General features: G+C 40.2%; 1 protein-coding gene across 7 annotated transcripts in view; it reads right to left on the reverse strand.

Moving 5' to 3' along the window:
* The window catches only part of MAP7D2 (MAP7 domain containing 2), an 82,190-nt gene that overhangs the window by 25,772 nt on the left and 42,683 nt on the right, over positions 1–13,735 (reverse strand). For 5 of the 7 annotated variants that reach the window (XM_032100783.1, XM_032100782.1, XM_032100784.1 and 2 more), the window contains exons 2-3: positions 10,412–10,489; positions 6,974–7,137 (exon numbers count right to left, since the gene is read on the reverse strand). In XM_032100783.1, the coding sequence (XP_031956674.1) occupies positions 6,974–7,137; positions 10,412–10,489 (242 nt within the window). Of the gene's footprint in view, positions 1–185; positions 419–6,973; positions 7,138–10,411; positions 10,490–10,670; positions 10,699–13,735 lie in introns of those variants that run through there. The other 2 variants (XM_032100781.1, XM_032100786.1) reach the window with 2 other exon arrangements.

Below are 13,735 nucleotides of genomic sequence, written 5' to 3' on the forward strand. Positions count from 1 at the left end.
TGGTAATATTGGTACAAACCCAGACACAAATCTCCATCAGTTCTTTGGGGGCTTCCTTCCCCCACCTTCCAAAACCATGCTAAAAATACACAGTCCCCCTGTTGCTCCACACAAGATGATTACAGGAGCTTGCTCGCAATAAAAGAAAAAGAACTGAATAAAGAAGGTATCAGCATGCTACCTACCTTCAGATATGCGTATCCTTTGTCTGCAAGCCACTGAGGTCACTACAGAGGCCTAAGTAAATAACACAGGTTGCATCGCTGCCTAGCATCTGCTCCTGCTGGTGAGGCTGCTGCTGTGCCCTGGACTTAATTTGTATAAGAATAATGCTCGACAAGCATTAACTCCTTCTTGTCTATGCAGACATCAGGATTTTTTCCCATCCCTTTCTGAGCACAGTTAAATTGCTGCAATGCCAGTGGCTCCACCTAGTCACTCGGATAAATGATCACTTCAAACCCAAAGTAGGTTACTTTGCAGGATGCCCGACTTATTTTTACAAAAACTCCCTCTTTTCTTCTATTATGTTCCTTGAGTCTAGGTATTTAAGATCTTCTGATTTCTTTTTCTTCTCTGTGTATTTTTTTTAGTGCATGCCTAGATCATACTGCTCCAAGATTTACCTTTTTTCCCCCCTGCCACCCCGATGTTCTTCTCCATGAGTTAGGATTTTCACAGGGGAAAGAATAAAATTAATTTTTTCCCTGCCCAAATCTTGCTCTACCTTTAACTTACAGCTAAGTATGGTCACTTTATTCCCTCTCCATCACCTCTTGACTCTCAAAGACCTCCACCGCGTTTCATTCCCACCTCCTCCCTCTGCTAGTTTCTCAGTGATTTATTGTTGTGGCAATGATCCCTGCACCTTTTCTTTTCCTCCTTTCAAGCAGATAAAATGTGGTTCTTCCCCACCCACAGCTCCATCATCTAACAGCCTCTTCCTTTCCTCCTCCCAGTACCTCATTCGCATCTGGCAACCTTCTCACCCTCACATTTCAGCAGCTCAACCCCTACTGTGAACGATAAGTCCGCTCTTGCTGCCTCCAGCTCCTGCCTCAGTGAGTTTCAGCCCTCTGATCCTATTAGTATTTTTGGTGCTATTCCTTATTACCTTTGCTGTGTCCTTCTGGTCTCCTACTCTTATTTACTTCAAACTGGATCCTGCAGGCTTCTGTGATTACATCACACCCATTCTGATTTTTATCAATCCCCTGCTCTATCTTCCAATATCTTTTGGCAGCTCAGATAAATTGTGTGGAAAAACGTTCATACATCTCTTGGCCAGATTACTTTCTTTCACTGATTAACACCTTTGGTCTGGCTTTCCTGTTGCCCTTTCCTGAGATATTTTACAAAAAAAATCCAGTCTCTGTTCAAGTATGTCTCCTTCAGGCTCTGCACTGGTGTCAAGCCAGTTGTCTCTGATGGAGCTCCTTCAGCACATCAGACGCTAACATCAGGCACCTCCAGTAATCTCCATACTTTACATATTCCACACATACATGCACCTATAAACTTTGTCTTACCTTCCTGGGGTTCTGACCTTGGTCACTGACTTTCTATATTGCCAGATTCTCTCATCATCTTCTGGTTATCTACAATATACTTTAGCCTCTTCCATATCTTTAAAGAATCTCTTCTACTACTATGGCTTGCAGTAGTTTATTTCTGAACTAATTTTTTCCACCTCATCCAAGCCTGCTACCAGTTATCCATCAATATCAACAGCAAGACACTCTTTTAATCTTTAAGTTCTCTTCTAATTTTATTACAAATCACTTGTGCTATAAAATATTCTCTTACCCTCTATATAAAGAGTGAAAAAAGGAAAGTCTTGCATCCTCTAAAATTCCTATCTCTCCTATTCCTGTTACCTTTTGGCCAGGTGACCCACCCTGCTGTTACAATTTCTGCTGCTGTCTCCAGGAAGATGATGTTTCAGTCCTGTTGTAAGCCCACGGTCTATCAGTTAACATCATTCAAAGACCACTGAGAGCAGGCAGCTGCTTCCCTGCCCTCCCCCCCACCCTTCTTCCCCCCTCTGTCTACTCAGTGCCATCAGTGTCCAGGCAGGCATGAAAATGAGAGCTCTGCCTCCTTCCTTCTTCTCCCTACAGAGCAAATGCAGGCAGCATCACACAGCTCAAGTGCAGCCTCTTCTGCAACAGCACAGAAAACCCCCACAGCCCTGAACACCCCACTGGCTTCTTGCAAACACCCTGCAAGGGAAAAGGAGACAATCTTCAACTCTCTGGAATCCAAAGTCACTCCTCTCTGCTTTAGTTTGCTACAGTCTTTCTTTCTCCTCTTACTACTCAATGATGCAATTTTCACATTTAAAGTCGGCGTGTGCTGCCTTTGCATAACAAGGTTTGTGCTTTTTTACTTTTAGCTTCCCACCTCTAACTTAATTCTGTTTGAGTCCTTTCTCTGTACTTAGTCTTTGCAAACCTCACATATTTCATCACCATTTCTTCTCTGCAGTCTGCTTCTTTCCACCACTTTCTTCTACTATGCATCTTTACCCCAAGCTATCTTTCTACCCACACTCTTTACCAAGGAAAAAAAATCACCTTCCCATTTCTTTTTAATTAAAACATACTCTTACACAGAACTTTTTTTCCCCCCCATTTCTAATGAATATTATTATTCATTAATCAAAAAAGATAAGATTAAAGCAGTCAAGTTTCAAATATTTCTGTTTGCTGTCTTGTTTGGGGTTTTTAAAATGATGCCTGGAGTAAGCAATATTCTATGGTTTGCAAACCACAGAATACACTTACACCACCCACTATCAAAGTATTGTTTCAAGAATAAAATGCATGGTGAAATAGATTAAAGAAATTAAATGACTTTTCATAGACATTTGAAAGCCCATGTTACCTACAGTCTGAGGTTGAAATCTTCAGTTATGTTATTTAGAGAGGATCATTCATTTCATTTGCAAAGAGCCTTTCATTAAAGCCCTATAGAACATAATTATCGAAACTCATGAAACCTCTGCAGATATAGGCTAGATAAAGAACAATATGAAGGCTGCTTTTCACAAAGAAAGGATAGTTATTATAAAACATTTTAAGTTGGCACAAAACTAAAAAGCCAAAGAAAATAATAAGACATAAGGAAGCTTAGCATAAACAACTCATACATTAATAATTTGTTCCATGACGATAACTAAACCGCAAGACAAAGCTTTCCTTCACCAGCAAACAATGCAGAAAACCCTTCCAGTGTATGTTATAGATGAAGCACCTTCTTGAAAACATATCAAACTATCCATGTGATCTCATTTGGGAACTCTAACAGCTACAGATAGAGCAAACAATGCCTACTCTCAAGATATAGGGAGTTTTCACACAAAAAACCTTATAATGCACAAGCACTGCATGTAGGTTAAATTAAGAATGAATAAAATCATAAAAGAGAGCCATCTACTGCTAGTATCTAAAATACACATTACTTTCCAAAATCCAGTTATTCATGCAAGTTTTCCTCAGCCTGAGCAACAGAATGAACATTTGCACTGTCTAAATTAAAAACAAAGAAAAAATCCCCCTCAAAACTCAGTTGTGAGAAGATAAGTAATTTGACTAAGTACTTTCCTTTTCTCTGTGTAAAACATAACACAGATGTGACAACAAGGAAAAAAACAATGTTTCAAGTATTATGACTTAAAAATTGTGCAAATAATTCTAAACTAATCTTATATGTACAACACAAACATCTAAAAGAGCCCAAAACCATCTCTTCCTCTTCACTTTATATACAGCCCTGTATGTAAGTAGCTCACTGTTTCCTGACACTATCAGTTGGCTTCATCTTTGGAGTGGAGTACAGTAAGTCATTAAAGCTATAACACCTTGACAGCTTTTCCCACTCTGGTGTCTAAGCACATACTTTTTACAAATGTAACAAAACACACATGCATCAAAACAATCTCTTCCCAATAACCTGTGTACAGCTAGACATCTATTTACAAGGTATTTCCAAGTCACATGGGAAGTTCAAGATAGGAAAAGTGAAAAAAATTATTTTAACTGAAAAAGGACTAGCTGTACTTTTGTCCTGTTCCCTGCTACAAGAAACTTTTAAATCTCTTCTGTAGAACAACATGCTGCTTTCCTCAAGACTGAGGGACTGCTTTTACTGAAACAAGTGGGCAGCTTTAAAAGTAATACAAAGGGAAGGGCAGTGATACTGAAGACCTCTGCAGATAAGAAAGATGCAGCCAACGTAAACAGAATAATTTCTAAACATTATTTATTCATTCCCTTCTGAAGAATCAGACACTTCCACTGTGCTCTGCAACAAGCTCCAGCTGCCCCAAAGAACTCTGACAGAATACCTCGACTCCTACCAAGAGAGACTTTAAAACCACCATCTCTTATCTGGCATTGTAGAGGGGGGAAAGTAAGCAAAATAAATCGGATTTTAGCCACCTCCTCAAGAAGTCCTCTGCATGCAAAACAGTCAAGCAGAGGATGCTCTGATATAGGAGCCAACGAGTTCCCACCAGTTTGTTAAGAGCTACTCCTCTCAGACTCTTTCAGGTGCAACAACAATATTTTGTAGAGAGAGATTACTTTCTGCTGTGTTAAAAAACAAGTAGAAATAACTCAGGGAAAATATAAAGGACAACCAGTAAGGCAGAAAGCAAGGAAGAAAATCTCTCTACTTGTCATTTCAGACATCTGATGAGCAAGTAAAATGGGTATTCCAGTCCCCAGCCAGTACAAAACAGTGTTAAAAGGAGAAACACTGAGAAGATGCTGCTGTACACTGGCTCCCTGGCTGGGGCACACACACCCCCCACATCCCAGGTGTGGGAAATACATGTTCAAAGCTCTTCCAGTAAAGATGGTTTTAAATGGCCAGAATGACTCACAAGCAGTGAGTAACTTGCAATGCCCAGGGAGCTCCAAGTTCATCACCATCCTTACTCAGACCTGCACTGTTATTATGCGCACAGACTTTGAGGGGTTCATCACAAGAGCAAGGGCTGGGGAAGGTGGGGCTAAACTGGCAGATCCTTTAGCAGAATTCAAACAGAATTTGAGAAATGAGGGACAAGAAACTGTGAAGGGAAGCTAGGAGGTGATGATGTCTCCTATTCCTGCTTTCCTCCTTCTCTGACCCTCCCCTGCTCTATAAATTATTCCCCTGTGCACCCTCTTCTCCTTCAGAGGCTCCTGGACTTTTTCCTCCTAACAGGTTTAATCTACCCCCAAATAAGCAAGCATCCTCTCCTGTCTTCCTGCCCACATAGCCTTCTCTCAGGTTCCTTAGCCTGGGGGAGGAGCAGGGAGGAAAGGAAAGAGAAAGAATCCAGACCCAGGCCTGCTTTAGCTTCCAAAAAGGCTTGGGACACTTCAAGTATAAAGGACCGGCCTGGTGATCAGAGCTACAAGTGGTATTCACATTATGACCAAACACTTGGAAGCAGCCTCTCCTTCACCATTACAGAAGTCTCCCCTCACATGTGCAGTGTCTTGGGGACCTGGAACAGGCTTGCTGATGCTTGGGAAAAACATCACAGTGTACTCAGCCTCTTATGCCCATCTCTGGGGAAGCGCAGGAGGCCACTACAGGAGATGGGGTCGGCCCCCACTGAACAGAGGCTTTGGGACTGACCTGTCACAGCCTCTCACATCCAACAACTCTGCTCTCATTTCTCCAGCAAAGACAAACCATGCAGGCAGGGAAAGCTGGCAGATACTCGCTCTTCTACTCCTCTCTGCCTCTCTGTCCTGCTCTGCTGAAAATTTTGAGGACAGGGTTTTGGAAATCTTTGTACTTGTCCCTTCCCCTTACAACCCTCACAAAGGGAATCAATTTTGTTTAGCTAGAAAAGGTTATTACAGCAGGAAATGCTGGGGAAGGAGCACATGACTTCAATGCTGTTACCAGAGGAGAGAGACCTCCCACCCTTTGTTTCTGCTTTTTCCCATTTTTCTTAAAAGAATTTGAACAAACCACATGACAAAATATTTTAAAATTAATTCTCAGCCATTACATAGAAGCCACAATGAGCATGTTAAAGTTGAATGACAAATGACAGGATATAATCTTCTCTTCAAGTTAAAGTGAAAAATCAAACAAAAAATTCAATGAACAGCTGTATGTTATTCTGAAATTCTGCAGAAGTGTTTTATCTGTTTTGAAAAGTTATTTTGATGAAAGGACAGGGAGCAGAAAATGGGAATTTAAGATTTATTCTATTTTTGTATTTCTAAAGCTTTTTTATCCAGGAATTGGGGAAATATTTTCCTTTGGCTTTTTTTTTTTTTTTAAAACCACTGCCCCCTTTTCCAAAAATCATTAATTCTTTATCAGTTGTGGGTAGCAGTGCTAGTGTTCTCTACATAATGTCATGCAGAGATATACACACACACCCTGCATTCAGAGAGCTGTACCAGAAATTGGACTCACTAGAGCAAAAAAAGAACCTTAAATGATCTCAGCAGGGAGCATAGAAGAGAAGAAGGGTATGAAGATGCTTAAAAACATGTGATTTTGTTCTGTGCTAGAATTAAAAACAGCCTAGATTCTTCAGTGCTTTAAGTACAAATTTCTGAGTTTCTGTCGCCAAGGAAAAATGGAAGAACACATTTTCACAAACGTTATTTCTGTTTCATGGACAGTAAACAGAATAGTAAGAAAAATCTTTCCCTTTTTGGAAACACTCATTTTTAAAGACTTCCTTCCAGAAAGCTGGTGCTTTATATTTGACAATCAGAGTCCCAGATAGATTACCAATAGTAGACGACTATTCCAGAAGATCAGACAAAAATAAAACACAATTGTTTTGGAAAGTGTTTTTGATGTACAGTGGTAGACTACTTACAGCTGTGGTGATGTGGTTTGCAGTTCCTGCAGTAATTGCTCCAGTCCTGCCCCACCCCCAATCGTTTAATGCATGTCAATATTCAGCCATGTTTAATGCTGCCATACATCTCCCAGTGGACCTTACCTCCTCCTCTTTGAGCTTTTGTCTCCGTTTTTCTTCAACAGCTGCTCTCTTCTGCTCCTCTCTCTGCCTCTGTTCCTCCAGTCTTCTCCATCGCTCCTCCATTTGCTTTTCATACTGAAGTTTTGCTCTTCTCTCCTTCTCCAGTATCTGCTGTTCCCTAGCAGCTTGTGCAGAGAAAAAGGTGCATTTCACTTCATGCAAGTTTGCTTCTGCTTAAAAATTATTTGATAACATGAAACAATAGTCTAAAATACAAGTACACAAGGTTTTAGTCCACTAAGGTTAAAAATATAGTGCACAGAAGTGCCGAAACTATTAGTAGATCTAAGTGATTTGCTCAATAAATAAAAAAGGAAGCCTTTGTACACAAGGTGCCAGTTTGTACCCCTTACCTATGTACAAACAGTGTACAGAACAGTTTAACAAATTTTTTTTTATGTTTCAAGTCCCTCTGAAGCTTAAAGCCAAATTACTTTTTCAGACGTACTGTTCCTAGTAAGCTTTGAAGGAAATCAGCTACATATGTTGAAGCAAAAGCCCTTGGGATTTCTTTAAAACTGTGCTTCTTGTTGTGGAGCTGCCTTCAAAATAGACACATGTAAATAATATATGCTAAGTTTCCTATGAAGTTTTGAAAATGCATCTTTCAGCTCATAACTAGCATAACTAAAGCTACAGCTTTACCCACTTCTGCCTCTTCACATAAAAAAAGAATTACTTCTGCTATTGAGGGTTTGCCCAGCTGTTTATTCCAACTGGAGCAATAATCTTCATGGGACATTACACCCCAATGTTCCAGAAATTCAGACTCCAACAACTGGACTGTTGCTTCAGGTGTACATAGGAGAACAAGTAGTATGAATTGATGTGGCAAATTGAGAGGAAAAATCCATTTTCCATGCAAGTGTATTCCATAAAAAGGCAGGAAAGAGGAGCTCAGTAAGCATGCCTACATACACACAAGCCTGTAGTGTCACATACCAACACACATACAGCCAGTATCAAAGAAGGAATAGTGCCAGGCTAAGAACTTGAAAGTCAGGGAAAGCCAGAATTAACACTGTTTATATTAGAGCTAGTCCTTCTTCCTGCTCACTTATTCAGCCTGTGTTTCTTCAGTTCCTGTTTCCTTGTGTGGCACATCGCCACCCTTCTAACTCTCTCACATTATCTTCCCATCCTTCCTAGACTCTTGCCCAGCCACCCCAAACCCCATCCCAAATTCTCAGATCACCCTTTTCCCCTCAGTTCCTGCCCCCAGGCTCTTTAACCACAGCTGTGACTTCCAGTCACTCTTAGCTCCACTCCATCCCAACGTCCCCAGGTGAAAACCAGAGTCCTTCCAACACCCAGATCCTTTTCCAACATTCCATTTCTTTCCCTTGAATACAGAATCCTTCTACAATACTTGTTCCTCAAGTCCAGTCTGCTTTTCAGAACAACTTCTAGCTTATTCTTGTTAGAAATACAGTTGCTGTTGTCTTCCCCTTTTGCCTTATGAAAATCCACTCATCTTCCCCACTCAGGACAGGGCTGTATGAGGGGAATGTCAGTGATGCAGTGAGCCTGGATTGAATGCATGAAGATTCAGACTTGTCAACAGAAAAAGTTACCTCAGAGACAGTGGATAACAAGTGACCAGGCATTAATTGTTCCAACTGCTAGCCACAACAGGTAGAGCAGGTGAAAAAAAGCATGCTGGAATTCATAAAAACCAAAAATAAAGTGAGGTGTCCAGAGATTGTGCTAAGATTACCTTCTGAGTAAGTAGGTGAAACCTGGGATTGATTCTGGACAGAGAAGTAAACAATTCTGTCATCATGGACACATGTACCATTCCTGTTGCTTAATTTAGGGATGCAAAACCACTGATTAGTGAGTTTTGTCTTGGGTGAAAATGTTACTTCATATTGCTACATGGTACCTGCTTACTGCTTAAAGACCTGACCTTCTGGGTAATGTGCTACTTTTTTTCCGAACATCTAAAAGAAAATTGTCACAGTCAAACTGTGACCAATACCCAAAGTTTCCCATTAGAGTAATAGTCTTAACCCTAAAGAAAAAGGTTTCCAGGAGGCATATATGATGTCTGGGAGAAAACTGCAGACACCACCTTCTAAATCCCCTGGGCCAACCACTCCCAAATTCTCCAGGTTTCAGTTTCCTTCTCATCTCCTCTTCTGCCCCAAGTCCTTTCAAATCTAATCATCATATCACTTTCTTGGGAACAAGAAAAGAAGGGATAATCAGGAGGAAAGAAGAAATAGCCTACATTGAGCATACCTGGAAGAGAAGTAAGCCCCAGATAGACAGAAGCTCAGGCAAGATTAAGTACTAAAGAGCAGCAGATTTTCACCAGAACTACAAAAAGGAATCTTGCTGACCAAGTCCATGGTAATAAAAAATGTCAAGTCACTGGTCTCAAGCCCCAGACTTTGTCAAGAAACAATCAACAGTTTGTTTACTTAATGCAAGGAAAACAGTATTTTCCTATGGTTCTTTTGACAGGTGCCCATACTTAGTTGACATTTCTTCAAAATATATGCTTATCTTATATTTTACAAAAATCATAAAATACTGACAATTCCTTCTGCTAGGTATTGTCAGGTAATCTCTAGGAACATTGCTACTGACCTTTCTTGTCGTTACAACAAGGAAAAGTGAAGTTAACTGTTTAACACTTTTTTTATATCCATAGAGAGAGATATAAGAAGTCCAAACCAATGTTGAACAATTAATTTCATTTATGTACACATAAGTGTATATCTATACATACACAAATATATACTTACATGTTTATCTTTTAATTGTATATACACCCACTCCCCTTAAATATATATTTATACTTTTCACATATGTATTTTACAATTCTCTCAACATTTCCCTGGTCCTATTAATAGACTAAAAATAACTGATTGTTTTTAAAAAAATCTGAAATAATTGCTTATGTTATTCAGGAACTGAATAATGTTTTTTATCATTCTCCCGAAAGATTAACCATTTTACAACTTACAGAAAAGTACAGGCTTTAATGCTGTACTTAACAACTCTATCATATATTTCAAGATGGCTAAAACTGAGCAGATTAAAATTGAGGTTGCTTTACCAAATCATCCTACATATTATTCTGACTATTATTCAAGGCTTATTTGGTATTTTCACAAACCAGGATCATAACAGCAGTATCTTGAACCCAAACTTATATTCAAAAGCTCACAAATCAAAGAAGAAAGTCAACTTGTAAATATAGAATATTAAACATTTGACTGGAAATCCAGAAAGATTATTTTTTATAATTTGAGTTAAAAGAAGTGGTAAAGACTAGGAACAGACTGAATAACAAGATTTAAAATTCTGAACAGAAAAAACACTATGTTAGTTAGTTAAGCCTATTAAAATATGTATATAAATAATACATACAACCTCCTGCCAACTTACCAAGGTATTTCTCCCTTTCTTCTCTTCTTTCCTTTGCCAGTCTTTGTCTTTCATCAGTTTTCAGAAATCCATCAATAGCTGAAGACAAAGGGAGGGGAAAAAAAGTCTTAAAAAGCTGTTAGCAAAACTAAAGCAACATTCAAAAGAAATTTAAAAAATCCATCAAAAAGAAATCATAACTATTGCATTTAACAAATCCAATAACAAAACCAATTTTGCTCTTGTATGCAGGTGGGTTAATGAGCTGGGATTTGGGTACCTCTTGAGCACATTCTCCCACCTACTGCTGAACTCCAAGCATGGTTCCTCAGCGTAAATGCCTGACTCCTCAGAGCAAACAAGCATGCTGTTAGTGCTTGTTTCAAAACTTGAAACTTCCTTGGGAAAAACCATAAAGATGCAATTAACATACATTTATCTTTGTTAATAAGCTAATTTTAAATTTTTTTGCTAGAAAGTAAAAAGTGGCTCAGAAAAGCAGTAAGCAGCTATGTGGAGTCCCAGCCTTCATATTTATGGCTGACCACAGCTCCCCAGTTTCCTCACTCACTCAGCATCAGCTCATTTCAACAATCAGCAATTATGCTGGATGGGACTATGGAAGCAGCAGCCCTCCTCCCCTCTTTCCCAGGCAGGAAATACTTTGTTTCCTCCTGGAGTTGGTATCTGGAAGTAGGATGCTTGTTTGGGAGGAGGTTGCCTAAGGGTTTCGTACCTGGATCTGGACACCCCAGTTCTTTGCACAGCATGAGAAGCTGAAAAGCCCAGTTCAAGGAGGCAGGAAGGCAGAGTGTGACACACCAGGTGCCTTGGAGTCACCTACCTGCATGCCCTGGAACAAGCACCAGATGGACCTTAGGTGGACCTTCTGCAACAGCAGGGGTAAGGCCACCAATGAGTGCCTTGAGGATGGTACCTGCTTAAAACAGCTGACAGGGCCTCCAGTGCCCTTCCTTCCCTCTCTTCTCAGGGTCTCCTGCAGTCTGAGCAGTGCTGCAGTGAAAACAGGCACGGTGTCTCACAGCACAGTTTACATCCTTTGCAATCATTATCTGGGCTCCCTACTGAGTTGCTGAATTCTAATTAAGTTCCCTTCCTTTTGCTCTGAGAACTGTACTTGTTAATTTTATCAGATGAATATGAATGGAAAAATTACATAGACTGTAACCCCAACTAACTTCCTGAAAAGTCACACTTGCAGGTTCCTTTCCAAAGGCAACCTGCCTGTGGGAGCAAGGATTTTGCATAGCAAGTACCTTTCTATAAAATGCACTGTTCTGTAGGAAGGGTGAAAGCCAGTCTCGGTGGTGACTGGTGACAAAGGTGGGGTCTCAGCTGTCCCCCATTACAATAACAGCTTGCTTTTTCCCCAAGCAGCACCTTCAAAGACCATCTCTAATCCTCCTCGGCACACATAGACTGTGACTACCTGAAGGCAGCGAGGCTCCTGGAAAAATGAGATTATAGCTCCCAGCTGGTTAATTACAACTAAATTTGTGGGTCAAATACATATTTTTTTATTACTAAAGACTCATCCTACTTCCATACTAGTTCACTTGTTTGCTCACTTGGTTGACATTTATTTTCAGATTTGACAAGGAAGAAGGAGACAAGAGGTGGCAGGAAAGCAACCACAGCAAAGGGTTATAACTGCTTTGAAGGGGCCTGCAATAAGTAGACAAGAAGGTGAATCCTGTTGTCAGCATAGGTATATTACAGCTCCAGTGGAAAGTTTTTCAGTGGTCTCGAAGTCAAACAAACATGAGACTTACAACTCATGATAGGAGCAGCAGAGAGATGTGAAATTCAGATTGGATCAAGAGCCCAAAGATGGTAGACTAAGCTTGGGAACAAGGAGACTGGAGAAAGGGAAAGAACCAAGCAGAGGCATGATTTAAGGTCTTCTGTGGCAAAGGATGTAACTCAGATGGAGAGGTGGAACCTAAAGTACAGAAACTAGACTGGGGATAAGTAGGAGGGATAAGAGAGTTACAGCAAGAGAATTCATGTCCAAGAACTACGTTCACAAAATCCTGCACTGATTCTCATCACTGTCCTGCTTACAGCAACTATCTCAGAAACCCATCAGCAAAAATACATCCCATTATGCCTATCAATAAAATCTCAGCTAACTCATCTCTACTTTGATTGCTTCATGAACACAACTGGTAGAAGTGGATCTAAAAGCCTTGCTCACAACTGCCATTGTTATCCAAAGCTTATGCACAATTTTTCAGGTTGGCTTTCTCAAGCAATTGAATATCTCAACCCAATTCAGAAAATACTAAAAGATGATCAAGGCTGTAATATAACATACTTAAGAAACGAGAATGTATCCAAATTGAAGCAGTCTGTATATTCTTTATTTTGCCTGCTCTTACATACATATTTTTTTCCTTTTAGATCACTTTGCTTACTCATTCAGTGCATAAGAGTTGAACCAAGTTCAAAGTTATTAGTGCTTCTTGCTTCATTTCTTTCTGAAATTGAGAAGTAGACAGAGCTATACCCGAAGGCTTTTTAGAGAACAGCACTCCAGACCTGGCTACATCACAGGTGAAACTACAAATACACAGAATTACCGCTCATTAAATATGCAAAAAACCAACATGAACACCCCCCCCCCAAAACAGTGGAGGAAAAGTACATTCTAATACCTCCAGGCATCAAACACAGGATGGCAAGAGTAGCACTAAAATAGCACTGCCACCCTCAATACTGGCATTTCTTAACTCAAGTACTTGACTTTGCAAATCAGCATGCCTGACAAAAATCAGAAACTTGCCTGCCTTCAGAAACTAAATACAGTTTTGAAGGACAGAATAACTGATCCCTGGGTGATAGCTTGTACCTTAAGATGATTTTCAAAGGCCAAAACTACTGTACTTTATGCATCTTCATATAACATTCATAAGACATTATAAATGCAGTGGGCACAGCAGTTACCTGTGGCAAGAAATTTCATTAATGAATTCAAATTCCATTTGTCAAAGGAGACTGCAAGCAGCAAGCTGGCGCAGGTAACTATCCCGGGAATAGGGTAAGCGCATTCGTGTCCCATAACAAGGAACTGCCAGCAGAGGGCAGGAGGAGGTCTGAATGAACAACAAAACCCCACGGCAAAATCGCTCTCACTGAGCTAAGTGACCTCAGGTTAAGTCTGTATACGCAGCTTTATCCTGAGCTTTCCTCATATTTACAGCTAAGCCTCTGATCCCCCACTTAAAGAGGCACGTAACAGCTAACAACATGTTTAGAGTCAGGACATAGATGCAGGCTGGTTGTTCTTCTGCCAACCTGAGTAATGAATACAAGGGGATAATG

The sequence above is a fragment of the Corvus moneduloides genome, chromosome 2 (assembly GCF_009650955.1).
Source record: "Corvus moneduloides isolate bCorMon1 chromosome 2, bCorMon1.pri, whole genome shotgun sequence".
Classification (NCBI taxonomy): Eukaryota; Metazoa; Chordata; class Aves; order Passeriformes; family Corvidae; genus Corvus; species Corvus moneduloides.